Below are 20,774 nucleotides of genomic sequence, written 5' to 3' on the forward strand. Positions count from 1 at the left end.
CCATTGTCACTTATAAGAACCTTGGGTGTGCCAAAGCGAGCCAAGATATTTTTGTTCATGAACTTTATCATTTGCTTTTCCGAGACGGTGACCCATAGTTTCGCCTCTATCTACTTTGTAAAATAATCCACAACAACTAACAAGAATTTCACACCCCCTGGCGCTAGTGGGAATGGTCCCACTATGTCATCCCCCACTAATGGAAGGGCTAGGGGATGGTGATGCTGGTCAACGGCATGGCCGGTTGATTCCGGAAAGGAGCGAATGCCTGCCATTCTTTACATTTCTTGGTTAGGGCTGTTGCCTCATTGTATATGTATGGCCATTATACTCCTAGGCGGAGTATTTTGCCCGTGAGTGCCCGAGCCCCTTCGTGCGCTGTCGTGTCTCCGGAATGACTTTCCTCCACGAGCACTTGTCCTTCTGTCTTAGAGATGCACTTTAGCCAAGGGCTTAAATACACTCTTTGATACAGTTTGTTTTCTCTAATTGCCAAATGTGACGCCCTGACCTTGACTTTTCTCGCTTCTGCCGAGTTGTCCGTGAGTACACCGTGGCGCAAGTAATCGACGTATGGTTTGGTCCATTATGGGGTAGTCGATACTATATTAACCTTTTGGTTATCAATGCTTCTCTCTGGGAGCACATCGACTAACATTTTCTTTGTTAGGTGATCAAAGGAAGTTGAGGCTAACTTGCTAAGAGCGTCCGCCCTTGCATTTTTTCCATGGGAGATTTGCTTTATTGAAAAGTTTTTAAACATGCTTATTAAGTTTCGGACTGCATCTAGGTACTTCTGCATCCTAAGATCTTTGGCTTCATATGTTTCGTTTATTTGGTTCGTGATGAGTAACAAATCACTTAGAGCTGCTAATCGCTTTGCACCGACCTCCCTTGCTAACCTCAGGCCTACTAGGAGTGCCTCATATTCTGCTTTGTTATTAGATACTTGGAAATTGAATCACAGTACGTAAGTGATTTCTTTTCCTTTGGGGCTTTGAAGGATCAGGCCTGCGCCTGAGCCTTCCTTACTTGCTGTGTCATCGATGTATAATTTCCAAAGCTCGTTGCTGGCTTCAGGCTCCAATGGGTCGACAGAGATTGTCGTTGGTGTTCACTTGATAGTATCTGAGATTTCGACTAGGAAATCTGCGAGGGCCTGGGCTTTGATGCTAGTCCGAGGGTGATAATTGATATCGTGTTCGCCTAATTCTATGGCCCACTTGGCCAGGCGTCCATACTTTTCTGGCCTTAGTAGAACTTGCTTTACCAGGTATCTGGTTAGGACATCCACCTTGTGAGCTTGGAAATACCGACGTAGCCACCTAGCAACGTATACTAGGGCGAGGACCCGTTTCTCTAAGAATGGGTAATTGAGCTCTAGCCCTTGCAAGGCCCTACTTGTAAATTGGATAGGGACCTATTTGCCTTTCCGTTCCACCGCCAACACGGAGGAGATAGCTTCTTCCGATGCTGCTAGGTAAATCTGCAGCGTTTCTCCTGGTAGCGGGAAAACGAGGACCGGTAGCTGGTGTATGGCATTTTTCAGTCATTATAATCCTTCGTCTACTCTTTCTGTCCATTTAAATTGCTTTTTATCTAAGCACCCTTTGAGGGTTTGGTACAGGGGATGATCCTTTTTTGCTGATTTGGCAATAAATCTTCCAAATGTCGTTAGCCGACCATTGATCTCTTGTACACCTTTGAGGTTTTGGGGAGTTTTCGACTCGAGGAACTCTTGGATTTTGATGGGGTTGGGCAGAATCCCTTCCTTGGATATCTAATACCCAAGGAATTGACCTTCTTCTACGCCGAAAGTACACTCGGTTGCGTTTAACCTCATCCGCGCTTTACCTAGCGTTTTAAGAGTCTCTTCCACATCATGGAGTAATGTTTCTTCGTTACGGCTCTTGATTACCATGTCATCAACGTAGACCTCGATGTTCCTACCAATTTGATCAACGAATATCTTGTCCATTAGTCTTTGATATGTAGCACCCGCGTTTTTGAGTCCAAGCGGCATTTTCTGGTAGCAGAAATTGCCCTTCTCGGTGTGAAAAGTTTTTTTCGCATCATCCTCTCTTTTCATCTGTACTTGATGATAACCTTTGTACGCATCAAGCAAACATTTGAATGGAAACCATTAGAGCGATTGGACTTTCTGATCTATCTCCGGAAGGGGGTAATAATCCTTTGGAGAAGCGTTATTAAGGTCTGAGTAGTCAATGCACATTCTCCATGACCCATTGGTTTTCTTTACCCTAACGGGATTTACTATCCATGTCGGGAACATTGCTTCCCTAAGTATGTCGTCACTCACTAGGTTGTCTACTTCTGCATTTATAGCCCCGTTCCGGTCTTCCGTTTGGCCCCTCTTCTTTTGTATTACAGGATTTCTTCCAGGTATGATGTTGAGACTGTGCTCTATAACCTGTCGGTCTACGCTTGTAAGATCTATTGGCTTCCAGGCGAAAACAGCGGAATATTGCTTCAGGAGCGCTACCATTTGTGCCTTGGTCTCGCCTGATAGGTAAGCACCGATTCGCACAAGCTGCTATGGGTATTATGCGTTTACCTGGTGTTGTTTAGTGGAACAATCATCCTTTGACATTTTTGGAGCTCGCACCAACTCGGGAGCAGCTATGATCTGATGCAGTGCAGCGCCCTGGTGTTTGTGGCAATAATTGTTGATGATCCTTGGCATGTGCTAAGTTTAATTATGCCATGTATCGTCGATGGAACGAACTATAGTAAGGAGATTGTTGATTGTCCGAGCAAAATATTTTGTTCTGCTAGAAACCGAATCACAGAAGATTCGATTGTTCTTGTGGTTCTGTCCCTTTCGTCATGACTGACCAACGTTAAAGGTAGCCGAATAGTTCCCAATGGCCACAAGCTGTGACCAGTGAACCCCGCCAATGGTCCTACAGTTGGGGGCCTTAGCCCCTCCTTCCATGTCTCCGGTAGTTGCCTGAAACAATGCTCGTAGAGTATGTCGGAGCTACTACCATTGTCGATGTATATCTGATGGATTTTCTTATGGCGAATGAATCCAAATATGAAGAGTGGATCTCGTGGATCCCAGTTCGACAGCTTGGGATAGCTACTCGAAAAAGTGATATTGAATAGATTTCTCGAGAGTACCTCTATCCATCCTCCGTTTGGTGAGTTGCATTTCTCTTACGGGATTTAGAGATAGTGAGTACCTCGTTCCCATCATACAGAGGTTCCTATAGCAAATCGAGATGTGTTATCGCCATATGAGGCAGCGAACCTTCTGACGATAGTTGCTGGAAACTGCTATTGCGTTTTGGCATAGCTATTTCTGTCATAATAAGCAGGACCCACCATTAGCACCTGGATTGGGGCTTGTGTTCTATACTCATGGTGATGTTCCTCGTTTACTATCACCGGTGTTCGGAACATATCTTCTTCTACCGTCCTGGTTGTTGTTGGGTTTAAATCCCCCTTTTAAAGATAACCAGCGTCGTCTATTGGCTGTATCACTCTTAGGATACGTCCGGATGGCACGAAATGTTGTGACAAACTCTTCAGGGAATTGGTCATTTGTTGACGAGTTGGTCTTGGAGGTTTACCTGAGAACACAACACAGAAAAATCGTTAAAGGACGACCAGGAGTTCTCTCAGTACATCACTCCGACGATCAAGTTAGCTTTATTTCTGAGAGAGATTTAGGTAAAGTTGTATAGGGAAGAATATGATCCCCTTCCTTGGGAAGGAAGGGATCCTTTTATACCTTTTGCTAACGAAATGGGGTGACTCTCCCCATGTGGGAGTGAGATGTGGCACTTTCCTACCGGTAGAAGTACGCTCACGTCGTCTAACAGCCAAGTGACATTAGTTATGGGCGTCATCAGGCTCTTTGTCATGACCTGATTGGTCATGAGAGAATGAGAAGATCACGAGGAATATTCTTTCTCGTGAGGGAAAGCGAGTTGTCATCCTGGCGCTGGCCTGTCCGGGCTAAGACAAAGACCCGACCAAGGCTGTGGCGAGATAACGTCCCGTCAGTGCTTTCTGTCAGATTTAACGTGGTCGCATACGGTAATGTTAAAGCTCATTGGATGCATACGAAAAAGACAACAACACACATCATTCCTTCCTCTTTTAAAGTTTAATGACAATCTCCTTCTATCCGGTAAATTTCCAAATTTTGAATTTACCCAATTCTTCAATTTTTGTTCCTACTTATTATTAGAATCCAATGCTTGTAAAACAAAGTATAAACACATTCATTGATTTTGTAGGTGAAATCTCTTTTTCACATTTGGGAATGAGAAGAATGCTCCTATTGAACAAAGTAGAAGAATTCGATGAGAGCCCGTGAGGTGGCATTCTACCTTTTTACATCCTTATAAACCGTTATATGTTCGTCTTCATATATATATTTTTTTGAATTATAGGAACTTAGGATAGTCGATGTGGTTTGTGGTCTTACAATGCATAGTCTAAAGCTGGATCCTTTTTAGTTTTTGTCCTTATTTTAAACTTCCATATTGAGATTGGTCACTAGCAGTATGGAACTTTGAAATAGTAACCAAACTGAAAGGTTTCAATTTTCATACTAGACACATGGGGGAGGAATTTATCTTCTATATGATCTAAAAGGGATACATGAAGCTGGAAATTTCTTAGCGCTATGTATTGTAAAAAAGATGTATGGAGTGGCATTACAATGAATAGAAACATGATACATATAACTAGTAGAGGGTCCTGTGTTTAGTAGAGATATCATGGTACGTATTTTTTGGTGTTTAGGCATGCATAAACTGAGACAAATATCAATCAGACAAAAGTTGTAGCTTTTTGTCCCACAAAAAAAGTGACACTGTGGGACATGTACTCCCTCAAAAACTCATGTTTCTACAAAACATATGAATGATCTTCCAAATTAAAGTAGAATTCAAGATTTCTCTCCAAAAGACCACTACTAGAAAAACAGCGTTTTACGACACGCAATGTGAGTCGTAAAACGCTCAGACGACGCGCAAATGCGTGTCAAGGAAGGCCCTGTCATAACAAGAGACGACACGCTTTTGTGTGTCGTCTATTTACGACGCGCATAGATGACACACAATGCGTATCAAGGAAGCTCATGGCATAAAGGAAGATGACACGCATTTGCGTGTCGTAACCTTATGACGCGCATTTACGACACACATTGCGTGTCATAATTTTAAAATTTATAAAAAATATTTTTTTTTAAATATATATATATATATATATATATATATATATATATATATATATAGATTTACTAATTTTCAAATTAAATGACAATTAATATCTCATAACACAACATAAAATAAATGATATAACAAAAAAAATGTATTTCATACAATAAAAGTCCAAGTAAAAGTTACCATCAAAGTTACAACACAATATCAACCTAGCTCATCAGATGTAACAAAACCAAAACCTCTTCACTATCAAATGTAACTAAACCAAAGCCTCTTGATCGACTAGTGACATGATCTAGCAGTATTTGATGTTCTACGATCTCACCATAAGACAAGAAATATTCCCTCTTCTAGCATATCAATTTGAGGTTGCACATGCTTCAAATGCACCATAGGAATAGAAGGAACTACAGAAAAGTAAGCACCTGAAAGCCGGAAGGGATTGGCGTCTTGATAACTTGTTTACCCAAAGAAGTGGTTCACCCAAAGAAGCAGTGAACCGGCAAATCCCAAAAAAAGGCAAACGATGACCAGAAGAGAAAGTGGACTGATATGCCCAGATAGTTCAAAACAAAGAAAAATCGAACAGAGGTTTCGAAATTAACCTGAAACACCCGTGTGCAGATATTGCTTTTATTCGATTCCGAAATCCAAAAAAGTGAAGAAATTAGGGCTCATATAGAGTGATGTAGTCGTGGACTGCTGATTTGTTGGAACGTTATTGGGATTATTCTGGGTTTCGATTTGTTGCTGAAGCAGATGATAAGAGGAAGGACACATATGGTAAACGGAGTGAAGAAATCAGAGGAGGTGTGCTATGAGGGTCGATAGCTTCCTTTGCAAGAGATAATTTGCCCTTTGAAGATGGCGATTGTTATGACGAAGTTGAGTTAGGGTTTTGAGAGGTCTGGTTCTCCTAGTAGCAGGTGGGGTAACGTCGGAGATCACCAGTGGTTCAGGTTTTGGGGGTGAACGTGGAGGTGAATGCGGTTGATGATTTTTGCCGATGGAGCCATGGTGATGTAAGGAGGATGTAGGTGGTGGCCATCGACTCCAAAGAGAATCCGTCAAGAAGGATAGGCAAAGACGCAAAGTGAGAGAAAAAAAGGTGAGAAGGAAGAAGATGAACGGAGTCGAGGCAGTGTCAATCTCTGTAACAAAATTGGAAAATCAAACGTGTGTCTATCGGTGTTAGAATCACCGTAACAAAGGTAGGTTTATATCTCCATGTGTACCATGGTACATCGATGCAACGGATAAATTATTAAACAAAAAAATACAAAAAAAAAAATAAATAGTTTAGACCAATAACAATGGAATATTGTGCATAAAGGAACATGATATTAATCTATATAATAATAGTTTCAATGTATTGGTTGAAATGTTGAAATGTTGAAATGTTAGTGAAAGTGATTTGTTTCTCCTGTAAATAATTTAATTTATCTTATGTATGGTTCTTGGTTGTAGTTAAACTTTGTATTTTACTTCCACATAATATTCTCTCTTTTTTTTTTCTTTTGCAAAATCAAGTGCCACATATGCTTGAAACTATTTCAAACACTTAAGTTGACTGGATCCATAACTGATATTTGAAAGCGCTTGGTTTTTTTTGTCCTATGGTCCGTAGACAATATTTTTTCTGAATTTGCAAGCTAGCAACGCAAATCAAAAGGATCAAAGCCCAAAAAGCATCCTTAAAATTTCAGGTTATGTAATAGATTTGTTAACATTTTCTTCAAGATACATTAATATTTTCATATATATATATATATATATATATATATATATATATATATATATATATTAACCATTACCCACGCTAAGCGACGGGCGTGAATAATTTTTTTAGAAATTAATTTCTAGTAGCGATTAGTTTTTTTACACAAATAGTTGGGTGTTTTAGGTTGTTGATAGTGTAGAGATCTTTAGAAACATGTAGGGCTACTAATGTGTGCTAAAAGTAGATGAAGGCATTATCCCTTATCTTCAACGGAATTAGAAGAAACCAAACAACCTCACATTAATCCATGTGTTTCAAGGATTCAAACGACGTGAGCTCGGATTCCATGTAATTTTATTCAAAAATCTTTGTATCTATATATATTGCCTCGCACTGACATATTCTTTATTTTTTTGAAAAAAAGCAATCATCATTGATCTCTTATCTCTCACCTTGTCAACAATGCTAGTCATCGTATCATCATCATTGAACCACCTGCTAATTTGGGAGATGCACCTGCAAAGCAATAATTCACAATATATCTGCAACTATCAATTACCAATAAGCGTCGAATATCAATTGTTATGTAAGTGGTCGTGACGAATTGTTTATTTTCACATATGTGATATTCTAGAGATTGCATAGCAAACACATCATTTTTTTATTAAATATAGTGAAATTATCACAAAAAATATATATATATATATATATATATATATATATATATATATATATATATATATATATATATATATAACACTAAGTTTTCAACCTTTTATCCATAAACATGACATGTTGTTTATAGTTTTAGAAGTTTGGACTTAAATTGTAATTTTTATTAATCTATAGGGATATTTTCATAATTTAATCTTTTTATTATTATAAGACATGTAAATTAAACTGTATGAGAATTATACTTTAAAACTTATTTTGTACTATCTAACTCCACAATTTAGAAGTTTTAGACACTTTGTAACTCAAAATAAAAAAATAAAACCTCTATCACTGCATTTAATCTCTATTTAAAAAAACTACATTAATTCCCTTCTTTTTGGGGTACGGGTTAATGATCAAATGAAAAGTCCTAACTACATTCCGCCCTATTGTGATACCATACGATTCTTGTTATTCCGTTCCTAATTGCATAAAAGGATACACATCCACTACATTCTCTCTATAAAAAAATGTTCCTTTTGTTATTAAGCAATTTCATTTTTTAAATTACTCAGTATCATAATGGTACACATAATTCATTGATTCTCCATTCGAAACATCTATATTGGAGCTGCCAATATATATATATATATATATATATATATATATATATATATATATATATATATATATATATATATATATGCCGTTAAACTTCTAAATATCATTAGAATTATAGTGACATAGAAGATAAAAATATAATTAATGATAAAGCCTATCAACAAATGGCAAGATGCCAACTTTTAGATCTAACAAAAATTACCGAGGAATAGTAGAAGCTTCACATTTTTTTATATTTATTGAGTACAATAGAAAGCAGAGAAAGAGATACCATAAAGCATCAATATCAAAACCTGAAATGGCGTTGAAACACCAGAGAGTATAAAAAATTATAAAAAAAATCTCATGTTCTAATTTCTGTGTTTTGAAAACTATTACAAAACATAAACGGATAATAGATTAAATCTCCATGAGGTGAGTTTCTTGTTCAATCCTCTTCGGTTCAACCAAAATTATATAATTCCTTATGGTGTATGCTGCCATAGATGTCTTCTACATGTCTCTTTCTTCAAGGTAATAGTTTGCGGTTCCATACTCCATTCGAAGATCATAGACTTAGTCTGATACATCCATGAGTTTGGACCAACCTCATCACACTATTAGAAAATTAAGTAATTACCTACAACAGAATTGGTAGGAAATCCGTAGGAACAAGGCGGTACCAACAGATTTCCTACAAAAAACGGGTTGTAGGGAAAACCCCCATGGGTAATTCTTTCCTACAAATCAACTACAAACCTTCCTACGCATTTCCTACGGAATATTCTGTTACAAATTTAACTACGGAATACCTATGGAACACGTTAACTACGGAGTACCTACAGATTACCTACGGGTTATTTACCTACGAAACACCTACAAAATACATACATATCATTTTCCTACATAATACCTACAAACTGATTTTCCTACAGAATACTTACCAACTACTTTTCCTACAGAATAACCTACCAACATCTTTTTCCTACGGAATACCTACCAACTGCTTTTGCTACAGATTACCTATAGACTTGAGTGGATTTTATTTCCTACAGAATACCTACAAATTATTCATTTCCTACAATTTTTCTATGATTTTTAACCAAGTTTTATTGCTATATTAAATTTATAATTCCTACATAATATTTATTTCCTACAACTATTGCTATATTAAATTTATAATTCCTACATAATATTAAATTTATTGCTATATTAAATCTATTGCTCTATTAAATTTATAATTTAAAAAATATCCAAATTTTCTACTAAAAAAACCAAACAAATAATTAAAATAATAGTCAAATACCATTACATTCATTAACATTAAAATCGTCAATAACATACCATTCATACATTCAAATACTCAAAATACCATTACAATACCATGACAAAAGCTAAGAACTAGTCAATAACATAAGATTCATTAAGTGTTTTAAAACAAAAACTAAGAACTACTTGGTGGATTACCGGACGGGTTGATTTGTTTCATAAAGGCCGCCAATTGTCGTTGCACTTGCAATTCCATTTCATTTCGCATTTGTTGCATTTGCAAATTCATTTGACTTTGCTTTTCATCCATGGCTTGTTACATGTTTGACATTTGTTGTCGCAACTCATTTACCTAAAAATAGCAAGACAAACACATGCAGTTAGTAAATGTAATTCAACTTTAAACCATAATAGCAAATTACTTTACTTTTAATTCAATATAAGAACACACTACTCATAATAACAATGTACATTGTTTTTAATATCGATAATAATAACTTTTAATATTCATAATAATAACATACTATATTTTTATCCATTATACCATTGTACTTTACATTTCCAATCCATAATATCAATGTACTTAAATTATTATCAAAAACAACAATTTACTTTACCTAATATCAATAATAGCAACATACTATAATTTTCACCCAGTATAGCATTATGTTACTTAATTTAATAATAGCAACATGGTCTCATTTTCAACCATAATAACAATGCACTTTACCTAATATTAATAATGGCAACATATTTCAATTTTCACCCATAACAGCAATGTACTTTACCAATATCAACATATTTTTTTCATCCATATTAGGTACCTCTTTACTTGATATTTTTTCTGTATAATATATTATGCAAATAATTGTACCTCCTGTTGTGACTTTGCAAAGTCAGCGGAAGCTGAAGTTGACTCATAAGAATATGCACCCGTCATCAGAAAGTGAAGATCCGAGTATCCTGCCCCATAGATAGGACCTTTTTGTTTCCCGTCGTTCCTAAGCAAGTGTGTTTGGGTCCACAATTCAGGATCATTCACATTATGTTGAGTCGGATCATCACCGTATTTTTGAGATAAGGCTTTGTTATATGATTCCTAAAATATACCAAAAGAACGCTTTTGTCATTGTACTAAAAAGTAAAAACTAATATTAGTAAATATACAGAAAGATAAAGACAACTTACGATCGCCACCCTAGATGTCTCATTCACAAAATCCACTGGCGCCTCTTTATCTCCCCCAAAATATTTTCTTTGATTCGGCGGTAAGATGTGTCTTATAATAAAGATCAATGAATGAAAGGTCTTCATCCGTCAACTCTTTCTATATAAACGACACAACATAATTGATGTAATTAGTGTTGAGAGAAAAATGTATCACTAAAATCTATAATTATGATTACTCACCAATTTAAGACGGTGCTCCTCAAATCCAATGCTACCACCCGTATGTCTGGCTGCCCCCCAGAATCAGTGTTACGGTTTTTTTTTCTGCATTTGGACAACTTTTTCCATTCATCCGTGTCCCATTTCTGTAATATATATATATATATATATATATATATATATATATATATATATATATATATATATAGAGAGAGAGAGAGAGAGAGAGAGAATTAGAATACAAAATAAAAAACAACAGGATAAGCAATAATGTATTAGATTGCTTACCCAACACAAACGTCGCCAAACATCTCTATGTAATTCAGCAGGATTGTAATTTGCAAGAATCTCAAAGTTATAATTTATCTCTGCGATAACGTGTCCAGCTTTTCTTGCAGAATTTACCGATGCTTCCCTGGCATCCTTCATTCTACCCCTGTAGCGATCTTTCAGCGTATTCTCAAAACCTTCACGAATTCTCCCTTCTTCATTTGGATCCCATCGGTATTGAGTCTGTAAAAATATAAAAAGTAAAAGTTTAAAATGCAAAATAAGAATGAATGAGAAATAGATATTAAAAATAAATAATTAATATATTACCCTGAAACGCTCAAACATTTGAGTGACAACTTCCTTTGGAATTTTTCTATAAGTAATCGAAGGTTCATTTATAGACTGCCAAAATATCTTTAAGATCGCCCGATGAATACTTTGTCTCCCAAACCTACAATATTGAAATAGCCATATAAGGATAATAATAATATCAACAATCATAAATTAAAAAAAAAAAAAAAAGACTTACTTATACCCCTTTCGTGTGATAAATGGCCTATGAGAGCCATTCGAATCTGCATCATTTGATCCACCATGTGTACCCGAATAATAGGGCGTCTGAACCATTGGTGACTCAGTCTCATGCACAGACTCTTACCCATGCTCAGGCTCATGTTCCTGCTTAGGCTCATTATAGAAAAAATCACTAGCAGGCTCTTCATTATTTCCTGTCATCTCATAACCATATGCAATACCATTCCTAACATTCTATACCACCCCTGTATCTGCTATAGCATCAGTCAAGCCCATATGCATATTTATGGCACCCATGCTACTACTCCCTGAGAATCCCGACCTTGTCGTCCTAACTGAAGTGAGTGAAACGCCACCCGGCAAAGGGATGCGTGGAAGGCCATTAGGTTCGGGCGATGACCTGGCTCTCGATGCTGAACCAACCAAAAAAAGGTTGTGTTGAAGGCCACTAAGGTCAGGAGTTTCCTGTCATCTCATAACCATATGCAATACCATTCCTAACATTCTATACCACCCCTGTATCTGCTATAGCATCAGTCAAGCCCATATGCATATTTATGGCACCCATGCTACTACTCCCTGAGAATCCCGACCTTGTCGTCCTAACTGAAGTGAGTGAAACGCCACCCGGCAAAGGGATGCGTGGAAGGCCATTAGGTTCGGGCGATGACCTGGCTCTCGATGCTGAACCAACCAAAAAAAGGTTGTGTTGAAGGCCACTAAGGTCAGGAGTTTCCTGTCATCTCATAACCATATGCAATACCATTCCTAACATTCTATACCACCCCTGTATCTGCTATAGCATCAGTCAAGCCCATATGCATATTTATGGCACCCATGCTACTACTCCCTGAGAATCCCGACCTTGTCGTCCTAACTGAAGTGAGTGAAACGCCACCCGGCAAAGGGATGCGTGGAAGGCCATTAGGTTCGGGCGATGACCTGGCTCTCGATGCTGAACCAACCAAAAAAAGGTTGTGTTGAAGGCCACTAAGGTCAGGAGTTTCCTGTCATCTCATAACCATATGCAATACCATTCCTAACATTCTATACCACCCCTGTATCTGCTATAGCATCAGTCAAGCCCATATGCATATTTATGGCACCCATGCTACTACTCCCTGAGAATCCCGACCTTGTCGTCCTAACTGAAGTGCGTGAAACGCCACCCGACAAAGGGATGCGTGGAAGGCCATTAGGTTCGGGCGATGACCTGGCTCTCGATGCTGAACCAACCAAAAAAAGGTTGTGTTGAAGGCCACTAAGGTCAGGAGATGACTTGCCTCCCGATACAGAACCGCGCATTAAAATGTTATGTGGAAGGCAACTAGTATCGGGCAAAGGCGATGACCTGGCTCCCGATACAAAACCACTGTGTGGAAGGCCACTAGAGTCAGACAAAGGTGATGACCTAGCTCCTGGTACACAACCACCTGTAAGAGGGATGCGTGGAAGGCCACTAGGTTCAGGTAAAGAGGATGGCCTACCAGGTAAAGAGGATGGCCTACCACCTGATGGAGGACCAACCGGAAAAAGGTTACGTGCTAGGCCTTTATCCGACATTTTGCGTTTATAGAACAAAAATAGTCAGATATGTTAGATGATAATGAAAAATAACAAATAGACTAGCATATACATTCTATATTATAAATCAAAAATAAAATGTGATAACAAAAATATTAAAGTGTATATACAATATAACATAAAACAAACTTCCTAACATTCGTCCTCATTTGGATCAGAGTAGTCAAAATAAACTGGTTCGTCTATATCCTCTTCATCTGTATCATCTTCTTGGTTTTCCGCTTCAGAACCCTCACTCTCATCGGAAGATATTTGCTCAAAGTTAGTTCTATTTGAGGATAGGGTCAAACGTTCACTAACATTTACTTCATCCGGTAACTCAAACCGCTCATCAAGATAAAAGAATCCATTTGCTTCATTGTTTCCATCAAGCGCAACTTTCGTTTCAGCTTCGGTGACTTCATATACCCCTCTTGGTTTTGTCTTGACAACCGCCCAAAGATCTTTTGTTTCCTTTGTCACTGCAGGACATGGTGTATAAAATACTTGTTCCGCTTGTGATGCCAAACAAAAAGGGTCGTTAGTTTGAATACGAGACTTTTAACATCAAACAATTTATTTTTTTTAACTACTGCAGCACGGATATTATCAAACCAAGTGCATTTAAATAGTACAACAGTCGAGTGCCTCATGCCATAATAGTCAATCTCTAGGATCTCATCCAATAAGCCATAGTAGTCTGACTCTTCGCCATTATACATCTCCCCCTCACGCATAGTCCATAGTTATTCGTTGCACGTAATTTACCATATTCTTGTGTGTGGAACTTATAACCATTTACAAAGTAGCCGTTGTAAGACCGAGCATCCTGCGAGGGGCCATTCGCTAAAGGTTCTAAATGTTTAGCACTTCCATCGGTTGAGTCCCTCGTTACCTACATTAAAGAGCATATATGCAAAAGGTATGTTGAAAAACAACACAAACATTAACAAGTATTATTGAATTGGTTTTACTTACTTTGTATTTAAACCATTCCGCAGAGTATTTATCTCTGAGTACTGAAACTAGTTCATTTTGATATGATGCTTGGGCTGCTTGGTCAAACTCTGGGATGAAGGGGGCAACTTCTGCACAGTTTAGTAGAATGTAAGTGTGTGCTTTGTGAAGTTCTTCATGTCTCAAGAGTCTTTTCTTTCCACCCTTTTCATGTAATCTTCTTGATGGAAAGGCAAATATGCTTAATAGATCTCCACTTGAAGAATTGTCATGTTGTGGTGCAAAATTTCATGGCTCTTGATTATGTCGTGTCTCAACCGTGGGGGCAAAATATAAAGAACAATAGTTAGCGATTTCATTGACTAGATGTCCATTGGCAATTGAACCTTCTACCCTTGCTTTGTTCCTAATTCTTCTTTTTATTATGTCCAACTTCCTATACTTATAAATTATCGAGAACGTGTTATCAATACTAAAAGAAATATTTAAAAGTTTAATACATAATATTACAAACAAAATGATTACCTCTCATATTGATACATCCATCTGTATTGCACCGGACCACCAAGAATTGCTTCATCAGCTAAATGTATGATTAGGTGTTCCATGGAATCAAAGAAACTAGGAGGGAATATTTTATCCAACTTGCAGATGGTTTGAGCAATACTGCGTTTCATGTTGTACAAGTCCTCCATATGCAATGTTTTCGAGCATAATACTCGAAAAAACATGCATAACTCTGTTATGGCCTCATACCATATTTGGAACAAACCCTCTAATAGCAAGTGGAAGCAAGCGTTGCATAAACACATGACAGTCGTGGCTCTTGAAACCGTAAAAACTACCATCTTTGATGTTCACACAGCTCCCTATATTCGATGCATACCCGTCTGGAAATTTTAGCTTTTTCAGCCAAGCACAAACTTTTTTAACATTGACCCTCTCTAAAGTGTAGTCCCCTTTCATGATCCAAGCCTTCCCTTTATTGTCCCGGATGGGGTTTAGAGATCCAAGCCTTCCCTTTATTGTCCCGGATGGGGTTTAGAAGAAGTCGGTCACATAGCATCTCAAGATCTTGTCTTGCGGTCATTTATCTTTAGATTTGGGGGTGCCCATACTAGTATGAAACACATTTTTAAACACATTCTTCTCAATATGCATCAGATCAAGGTTATGTCGGATCAACAAATGATGCCAATAAAGAAGCTCCCAAAAAATGCTCCTCTTTACCCAATTATGTGTCACTCCAAACCCATCCGGCTTTATATAATTTGGACCATACGGAGTACCTTCGTAAACAGTGTTAAAATGTTTGACTGTCTGCCAAATTTCATCTCCGGTTAGGTACGAAATATCTACTTCGGTCTTCGATGTCTTGTTTTTCTTAAAATTAATCTTATCATTTTTGAAAGTGTGTCCTTTGCGTAAGTATTTTCTATGGCAGTCAAACCAACAATGTTTATTTCCCTTTTGAAGCCAGAATGATTCTGATTGATCCAAACAACATGGGCAACCTAACTTACTATGTGTGCTCCATCCGGACAACATTGCATAAGCAGGGAAATCACTAACTGTCCACATCAATACAGCTCTCGTCTGGAAATTGTCCCTACGATGAGCATCATAAGTTTCAATGCCATCTATGAACAACATCTTTAACTCGTGCACTAAAGGTTGTAGGAAAACATCCAAATTTTGTCCAGGATTCTTCGGCCCAGGAATGATCAAAGGAAGCAATATGTATTGATGTTTTAAGGCCAACCAAGGAGGTAGGTTGTATATTCTGATAAACACTGGCCAACATGAATACGGACTCCCATTTGAATTATTTGGACTAAACTCATGGGTACACAACCCAAGTCGGATATTACGTGTCTCTTGTGCAAAATCAGGAAAAACTTCATCAAAATGACTCCAAGCTCGACCTTCACTAGGATGTATCATCTTTTCATGATCTATCGGATGATCTGAGTGCCAAGTCAAATGTTGAGCCGTCTTTTTCGAATAAAACAATCTTTGAAGTCTAGGTCAAATAGGCATGTAAGTCATGACCAAATTAGGAACCTTGTTGCCCTTTTCCATGTATCTACTTTCATTACATACTACACAACGATCCAGATTAGCATGATATCCATAGAATAACATGCAATGGTTTATACACACATGAATCTGTTGTGAAGGCAGTTGTAATGGCTTTAACATTTTCTTGGTCTCGTAAAAGTTGTTACGAAGCTTCTCACCTATAGGTAGACTGTCTTTGATTATAGGAATTAATCTATCAAATGAAGAGTCTGATACATTGCACTCCGATTTCCAGTTCAACAATCTGGTGGTGGTGGAGAGTGTGGAAGCTTTTTTAGACCCGTCCCATAAAGGCTCGCTAACTTGGTTCAACATTTTATAGAAAGTTTAGGCTGATTGATTTGTGTTTTGTTGTGCTTGTTGACAATAAGAAACCTGTTGATAGTAAGGAGCCTCAGGTTGATGCATGCTTTCGATAATCATCTGCTCGTATCTATGATAATCACCCACACCTTCATTATTGTCTTGAGCCGCTTCACGGTTTGAACATTGACCAATTTCTTGTGTTGGATATAATTCGCCATGGGCATACCACAACATATAATCTTCCATGAATCCATTCTGGCATAGACAATAATGATTTTTGCACTTCTTACACGAACATCTAATTTCAAAAACCTCCACCCCTTCCACAATACTATGTTGGATGTTTGTTGCGTTCGTGTAAGCAAAGTCCAAGAAATGATTGACATAATGTCGAAATTCGGTATTGAAAGCCATTCTCTATTTGATGTCATTTCGATCTAGAAACAACGTTTAACCTATCATTCTACTTAATTAAACCCTAAACAAATGAACATAGCAATGTACTTTACACTAAACAAATAAACATATCATTGTAGTATAACCTAAACAAATCAGCATAGCAATACATGAAACACTAATCAAATATGTTGATGCAACAAATGAAACTATTTAAAACTAACCAATTAACAATTTAAAACTAACAAAATAACAATTAAATGGAAAAATAATCTTATGTGTTTGCCTCTGCGTTTCCATATAATTTTTTTTAAAAAAATCCCAAATACTTAAACTCTTAAATCTAATAAAATAACAATCAATTGAAATAATCATGAAAATATCATATATTAGTATATATAAATAAAAGCACAAAAGAGTTAGCAACATAAACTTTTTGTGATTGATAAAAAATACCATTAAGCCTATATTTTTAATTATTTGAATCAAAAAATCAATTACCGTATCAATAGTTAACATTAACAATTACAACATGTCCGTTAAAGTTAACCCAGATTTAATTGATTTGCAAAAAAAAAAAAAAATTGTCAAATAAAACTGTGAAATGTGAATTAGGAAAAAAATTAGGAAAAAATATACATTCAAATAATGTCATTATCTAAAATGTCAATATAATATAAAAAGTAGAAAACAAAAATATTATTATCTCCAGCTATTTGTAATATAATTTTAAAACCGAAACAAATACTCTTGGGATCTACTGTCAAAAATAGAAATAAGGAAATATGTCTCTGACACCAAAATATTTTTAAAATTGCAACAGAGCCAAGTTAAGGGCTTAAGGCAATCAACTTCAAAGGGCATAATCGTCTAGCAAAGCAATCCCTTTGATATTCTTTAAAACCAAACTCCAACACTTCAAATTGACAATATAAAGTATATACTAATACATATCTATTAGAAAGGGCTAGAGCATCAAGGGTAAATTGTCCAAATAGGCAAAATTTCAAAGATTTACAAGGGCGACACATTTTCAAAGCCAAACAACCAAAACTAAGGCAAACATTACCAAATCCAGAAAAAGTAACACATTTTCAAAGCTAAACATCAAGGGTAAAATCATCCAAATAGGCAAAATTTCAATGATTGCATTTGGGTAAAATTCCAAATCCAGAAAAAGTAACACTGGATGGGAAAGAATGACATCTAGATAAGCTAAGTAGCAAATTCAGAACAGGAAAATTCCATCCCAAATAGGTGAATACTTCCATTAGAGATCTTGATGAGTTCTAAATCGCGAAGAAGAGAAATATGGACAGGGTCACAGAATTCAGAAGAGGAAAGGGTATCTAATTTGGAGCTTCACTTGAGCTCTGCACATGGACAAGTTACAAGTATTGCTGCAGAACTGCTGCAGACTGATGATTCAAGTTCTCTTGGTCTAAATTTGTGAAATCTACTACAATGGACAAGTTACAAATATGGAAAGCATAGCTGACAAAGACAATTGAAATCACAGAAACTGAAATTGATTCTCCAGGGGAAAAAATTTGTGAAATGTGAGCAAACTGAAATCGACATACATACATACCTGGGGTGTCGCTGATGGTGGTGTGGGGCAGCGACGGTGGTAGTATGGTGCAGCGATGGTGGTGGTACGGGGCAGCGTAGGCGGTGGTGTGCGACAGCGATGTTGGAGGGAAAACCTTCAACCGTTTTGGTCAATGTGGGTCACCGATGTGTGCTGAAATCAGAGTTCGGAAATCACAAAAGTCCAATTGGTTACCTGAAATCAGTCAAGAATCACCGGCGGATGTGTGCTACAGCAGGCTTCGGAAAACGTCGGTGTAAACAAGGGTTTTGTTGGGTAATTTTGATCGACGAGCAATCTTCAAGCGGGAATTTGGGTTTTAGGAGGGCGTAGCAATTCTGTAGGTATAAGGAAATGTAGGAATGTTGTAGGTATCAACAAATTGAAAAATTGATGTATTATATTATAATTAAATATAATTTGAAAATTATCAGCTATGTTTTTTTTCAATATAATTAATATAGTGTATAAATATTCTATTTTTTTAAAATGAAATATTTTACCCTTTTGATTCACTGTAAAAAAAAAAAAAAAAAAAAAAAAAAAAAAAAAAAAAAAAAAAACAAACCGTGTATACGCATAAATACACATACACACATACATATACATACATACTCAAATACACACATACACATATATACACACATACATATCCATAACCGTAGGCAATCCGTAGGTATTTACCTACGGATTAGCTACATGTTTTTTTTATTTTCTATTTTTCAAGGGTATAATGTTGTTTTTTTCGTTTCATTGTTTCACAACATTATTATACTTTGATTGCTTTGCTTTCACAATGTTATACATCATATAAATTTACATAAAACCGTGCATAGGTATAGATACACATACACGCATGCATACACATACATATACATACTCAAATACACACATACACATATATACACACATACATATCCATAAGCACATATATACACACATACATATACATAAATATATATACATATACTCACATACATACATACATAAATAAATACATACATACACTTATTTATACAAATATACATATTTCCCCTAATTATCATCATTTTTCATTATTCATACATTAAATGTATATTATTTTATCTTATTGATGTGTTAAACGTTGTTTTTTTTCGTTTGTTCATTTGTTTGTGTCTTAAACACATTCGTTACGATTATTATATATTATCATTATGTTTATAATTATTATTATTATTAATAGTACTATTAGTATATGTATACCTTTGTATGTAGGTTTATGTTATGTATAACTTGGTGAAAACAAAGAAATCAAAGAATAATGAAGTTGTGAAAAAAATGAAATTGAAAAAACAATATTTTCCCTTAAAAATTAGAAAAAAAAAACGTAGGTAAATACCTACGGATAAAGGTTATCCGTAGGTATTTACCTACGGATTACCTACGGGTTTTTTTTATTTTCTATTTTTCAAGGGTCTAATGTCGTTTTTTTCGTTTCATTTTTTCACAACATTATTATACTTTGATTGCTTTGTTTTCACAAAGTTATACATCATATAAATGTACATAAAACTGTGCATACGCATAGATACACATACACGCATGCATACACATACACATACATACTCAAATACACACATACACATATATACACACATACATATGAATTTTTAACGGACCAATCCTGTCCCGGCCTGTTAATAAGAAAAATTATAATTGAGATGTGTTATGTCAATCACCGAGAATACCAAAAAAGATTAAATACGAAACTTGAACATACCAGATATCCTCTTAAAATGCTCCTTCAACAAGCTCTTCGAAACCTACTCTTTGATGTTTTTAAACAGATAGAAAACAACATTAAATCATAAATACACAACATAACAGTTATTTTATTGGCTTACTCAGACTCAGGGTCCAAAAAGGAAGAAACAGATCTTCACCTTTACTCAAAGTTCACTGAATGAACAAAAAAGACAAGCTGTATCTCAACAAATCCACAACAAACATCTTTATCCTACATCCACAAAAAGTTATTGATAATCAACATCTTTATAGGCACAAAGACCAAGTTTCGGTTCAATATTTCAAGACAAGCCTTTATGGTTCTGATAACAACATCAACGTGCTTGATATTACATATTTTATTCCACTCCAATCCTTTAAAATACATGCATATCAGTGAAACTAGACAAAAAAAAAAGCAAGCAATTTATACATTTACTCATATATGATATGTTGCCATTAGGGTTCCTTGTTTTTGCTGCCATTAAATTAG

The 20,774-nt window shown here is 36.3% G+C and overlaps 1 protein-coding gene across 5 annotated transcripts; it reads right to left on the minus strand.

Annotated features, from left to right (window-relative positions):
• Positions 1-9,470: 9,470 nt before the first annotated feature.
• LOC145163282 (uncharacterized) lies at positions 9,471-18,885 on the minus strand. 5 transcript variants are annotated; one of them, XM_079082123.1, is made up of 9 exons: positions 18,731-18,885; positions 18,536-18,650; positions 11,636-14,291; positions 11,434-11,557; positions 11,122-11,346; positions 10,855-10,979; positions 10,633-10,771; positions 10,319-10,543; positions 9,471-9,796 (listed from the first exon to the last, which is right to left on the minus strand). In XM_079082123.1, coding segments are annotated over exons 3-7 (573 nt in total). In that variant the 5' UTR covers positions 11,734-14,291; positions 18,536-18,650; positions 18,731-18,885; the 3' UTR covers positions 9,471-9,796; positions 10,319-10,543; positions 10,633-10,770. The 5 variants fall into 5 exon arrangements, 3 of the variants coding, with proteins under 3 accessions (XP_078938249.1, XP_078938246.1, XP_078938252.1); XR_013739687.1 differs by lacking the exons at positions 18,536-18,650; positions 18,731-18,885 and adding an exon at positions 14,686-17,145 and having other exon boundaries at positions 11,636-14,596; XR_013739688.1 differs by lacking the exons at positions 18,536-18,650; positions 18,731-18,885 and having other exon boundaries at positions 11,636-14,098; positions 14,182-17,145.
• Positions 18,886-20,774: the final 1,889 nt, after the last annotated feature.

Source organism: Lactuca virosa, chromosome 1 (assembly GCF_052849685.1).
Source record: "Lactuca virosa cultivar CGN04683 chromosome 1, Lactuca_virosa_CGN04683_v6, whole genome shotgun sequence".
Classification (NCBI taxonomy): Eukaryota; Viridiplantae; Streptophyta; class Magnoliopsida; order Asterales; family Asteraceae; genus Lactuca; species Lactuca virosa.

Excerpts from the sequence above, each read along its gene's own strand:
- LOC145163282 (XM_079082123.1), bottom strand. The coding sequence starts at position 11,733 with ATGGTTCAGACGCCCTATTATTCGGGTACACATGGTGGATCAAATGAT. Across the intron at positions 11,558-11,635 it reads ATCACACGAAAGGGGTATAA|GTTTGGGAGACAAAGTATTC; the intron begins GTAAGTCTTTTT and ends TCAATATTGTAG. Across the intron at positions 10,980-11,121 it reads TTTGGCGACGTTTGTGTTGG|AAATGGGACACGGATGAATG; the intron begins GTAAGCAATCTA and ends TATATATTACAG.